Source organism: Benincasa hispida, unplaced genomic scaffold (assembly GCF_027475165.1).
Source record: "Benincasa hispida cultivar pf3 unplaced genomic scaffold, pf3_genome.v1.1 HicScf1331, whole genome shotgun sequence".
In the NCBI taxonomy this organism is placed as follows: Eukaryota; Viridiplantae; Streptophyta; class Magnoliopsida; order Cucurbitales; family Cucurbitaceae; genus Benincasa; species Benincasa hispida.
The window spans coordinates 1-3,383 of NW_028325667.1; the positions used below are offsets into that span (position 1 = coordinate 1).

The following is a 3,383-nucleotide window of genomic DNA, read 5'->3' on the forward strand; positions in this document are numbered from 1 at the left end:
TGGAAATTAAGCATTTAAATAGAGATTTTTCATGGAAAAAAAAAAACCCAAAACATTTTCATTGAATTTTTTTTTATTAACAAAACTGAATGGCCAGCAATTCTTTGCGAAAAACACGATTTCCATAAATTTTTCACGAGAAATCTATTGAATTAAACGAAAACTTTCGTGAAATGAAAAATAAATTAGAGAATGGAGACAAAACTAGGGAAGCTTATCCTTGCCTCCACCTCTATCCCATGAACATCTGTTAAACATGTGAATAGCTCACCTAGTTAGGACACCTACTATCGGTAAAGAAGCCAAAGTTTTGAATCTTTTTACCTCTACATGGCGTTGAGTGAATATCATTCAACAATATCAAATACACTTATTTATATATAATAAAAAAGATAAATTATACTTTTGATTTTTCGAGCTATTAGAGTTTAATATAGCATTTTGTTCACTTTCCATCTGAAAATTAAAAGGAGAAGTTATATATATGTGTGTGTGTGTGTATGTGTGTATATGTATGTATATATGTATAGGTGTGTGTATATATATGTGTGTGTGTGTATGTATGTATGTATGTATATATGTATGTATGTGTGTGCACTTGAACAAATAAAGACAAATGAGGCCAAAAAAATATATAAAAAAATTAAAATAAAGGTTAAAATGTCAAGTTGGAAAACTTGTGGACCAAAATACTACCAAACTCAAATATTTCGATTAATCCACACTTAAAAAAGAGAACTAGATTTTAACTACTCATAAGAAACTAACACATTATTATATTTTCTTTAGACACTAGATCCTAATTCATACCATCATAATATTTTTATATATATGTATATAGAGAGAGAAAATTGGAGTAACTCCCAAATTCCTCCATTATTTAGAGCTTAATTAAGAATAAGCAAATGATCATCTTCAATGTCTTCACCTTCATTATTTTGATTCTCATTTCCATTTCCATTTCTATTTCCATTGTTGCGGCTTATTCTAATTTCAAACAATCCTTGAAGCAACATCTCTGCATCATCATTTACATCAATCTCTACACCACCAACGTCGTCGTAGTAGCAGCCATCGGAAAACAGACTCCCCATAGGGTCCCCATCGGTCACCACCGATTCCAAAAACCACTTGGTGAGTGAAATCCATATGACTAACAATAGCCTCAACACCAACGCCATTAATATCGTTCACAAACTTCTCAATCTCACTCATTCCAGAATTGTCATTTCCCCAAAATTCCACTCCGATAACAAAATGTTCTCATCTCCATCTCCTTCAACAATAATCGTTTCCGTTTCGCCCTCCGACCATCCAGAACAAATCGCCGATTCCAACCATTGAATTTCCTCCACTCATCAAATCGCCCATATTCACTTCCGATTGAACAAACCCTAACTCCCCTGCCATATTGCTACTACTTCCCCCAATTTTGTCATTCGAATTCATCACCATATCAATAAACCATTGATCCATAAAATTCCTTCCATTATCAACCAGATCCATCTCATTGCTCCATATTTCAAGCAGATGAGAGTTAGAAGGAACAAATTCAGTAGGAGGAGGAGGAAGACGATGAACCTGTTGATGATACTCGATTCGTTTTTGGCAGTCTCTTATTCTCTCTCCGACCATCCAGAACAATGCGAGTAATTCCCCATTGGTGAGTTGGGAAATATGATGACCTTGATGCAATTGATGCATGAGAAGATCGAGTTCAAGTTCTTGATTCTTCTTGATGAGTTTCTTTAGCATATCTTGAGCTTTGGTGGTACATTCCTTGAGATATGTCTTTTGATTCGTCATTTTCTTCTGGCGTTCGACTTCCGGAAGGTTGAGAAAGTGATGGTAGAGGTGTTGAGCGACGGAGAGAGATGGCCAGATGACGGGATGGTCTTCGTCGGGGCCATTAACGACAGCAAAGGCGAAAACGCCGCAGAGAATGGTGAGTTCACTTACTTTCTTTAACAATCCGAGCCTTCGTTTCTTGAAACTGGCTTTTCTTGCATTATCGCTTGCAATCCAAACCAACTTCACTTTCTTCCTCGTCATCGAGGCTCTCTCTGTCTTTCTTGTTCTTCTTGTTCTTTCTGGACTCTGATTTTAAGGTGCAACAATGGAGTTTATTTATAAGCCTTGGGGTTAAACTTTTTATTTTTATTTTTCTTTTTCTAAGTTTTTTTATTCTCTTGGTAAACGAATTACTAGGGGCATTTTTTTCATTTAGTAACTAGTGGTAATTAAAGATGAAAAATACCCCACTGCATCCTGCATTCCACCTATCTTTCTGACCCAATAGTCCAATCACAGTTTACCATATGATTAGAAAATTTGTATCAGTATGAAAATTACTCAGATATATCTCGGTCTATATCTATCTTTGTGCATCCACCAAATTATCTTATCATAATTTGTTACGTGATAAATTCTTTTTATATCTTTATTTAAATATTTTAATTCTTATTGTGTGTGATGAAAGTAAGATGCATAAAAATAGGATACATCCAAATATTAATCACCAAATATTGCTCATTATATTTTATTTCATGAAAAGTCATATTTAGGTTCAATGGATTGCATTTATCCTATTGCATCATTCCAAAATCACATAACAAAAAAAAAAAAAATCAAAAATATATTTTGGGAAAAAAAGTTTGTCACATCACAAACCGATGAACTATACAAAAATGTATACATCCTAAACCACATCCTTTTTATTAGTCTTACTTCACCATAGAAAATAAATAATTCAATATAGATATATGAGTAATATTTGAGTGAGTTGTATATTTATTATTCCAAAAATATATATTTATATATTATATTAGGTGTGAAATGGGAATTACATGTAACCGTTTGAATTGATATTTGAGATGAACTGTTGCTTTTTCTTTTCTTTGTTTTTATGTGAAAAATTTATTATTATTTTTATTTTTAATTTTTATAATCTATTATTACATTTTCGTTTTCTCTTTTTGTTTTGTTCTTATTGCTATAAATCTTTTATAATTTTAAGGTTATGAGTACCAAAGGTTAAAATATCTTCTCTTTTTTAGTGATGAAATGTACTGAGATTTGGGCGGATACCTTCTCAAATGTCCTTCGGTATCGCATTTTAAGTAAAACTAGTCATTAACGTTTAGTTGAACACTAAGGCTTAGTGCTCAAATCATCATACTAGTTCATCATAAAAAATGGAGTTACTTAAACATGCTGAAAGTATTTGGACAAAATAACATATTTAAATCATATTAATTCCATGGAAAACATGCTTTACTTAGCATGAGAAACAGTTTCACAAACACGTTGCTTGGCACTTCATTTAAACACTTAGCATGAGAAATATCTTCAAGAAATCACAGTTTCTAAATCATTAAAATAGT

At 32.3% G+C, this 3,383-nt stretch overlaps 1 protein-coding gene across 1 annotated transcript; it reads right to left on the minus strand.

The window, feature by feature from the left end:
• Nucleotides 1-1,278: 1,278 nt before the first annotated feature.
• LOC150031280 (agamous-like MADS-box protein AGL80) lies at nucleotides 1,279-2,052 on the minus strand. The gene has a single exon (XM_090309133.1). The coding sequence runs from the start codon at nucleotides 2,050-2,052 to the stop codon at nucleotides 1,279-1,281; it is 774 nt and encodes a 257-aa protein (XP_090165259.1).
• Between the last annotated feature and the right edge of the window lie 1,331 nt (nucleotides 2,053-3,383).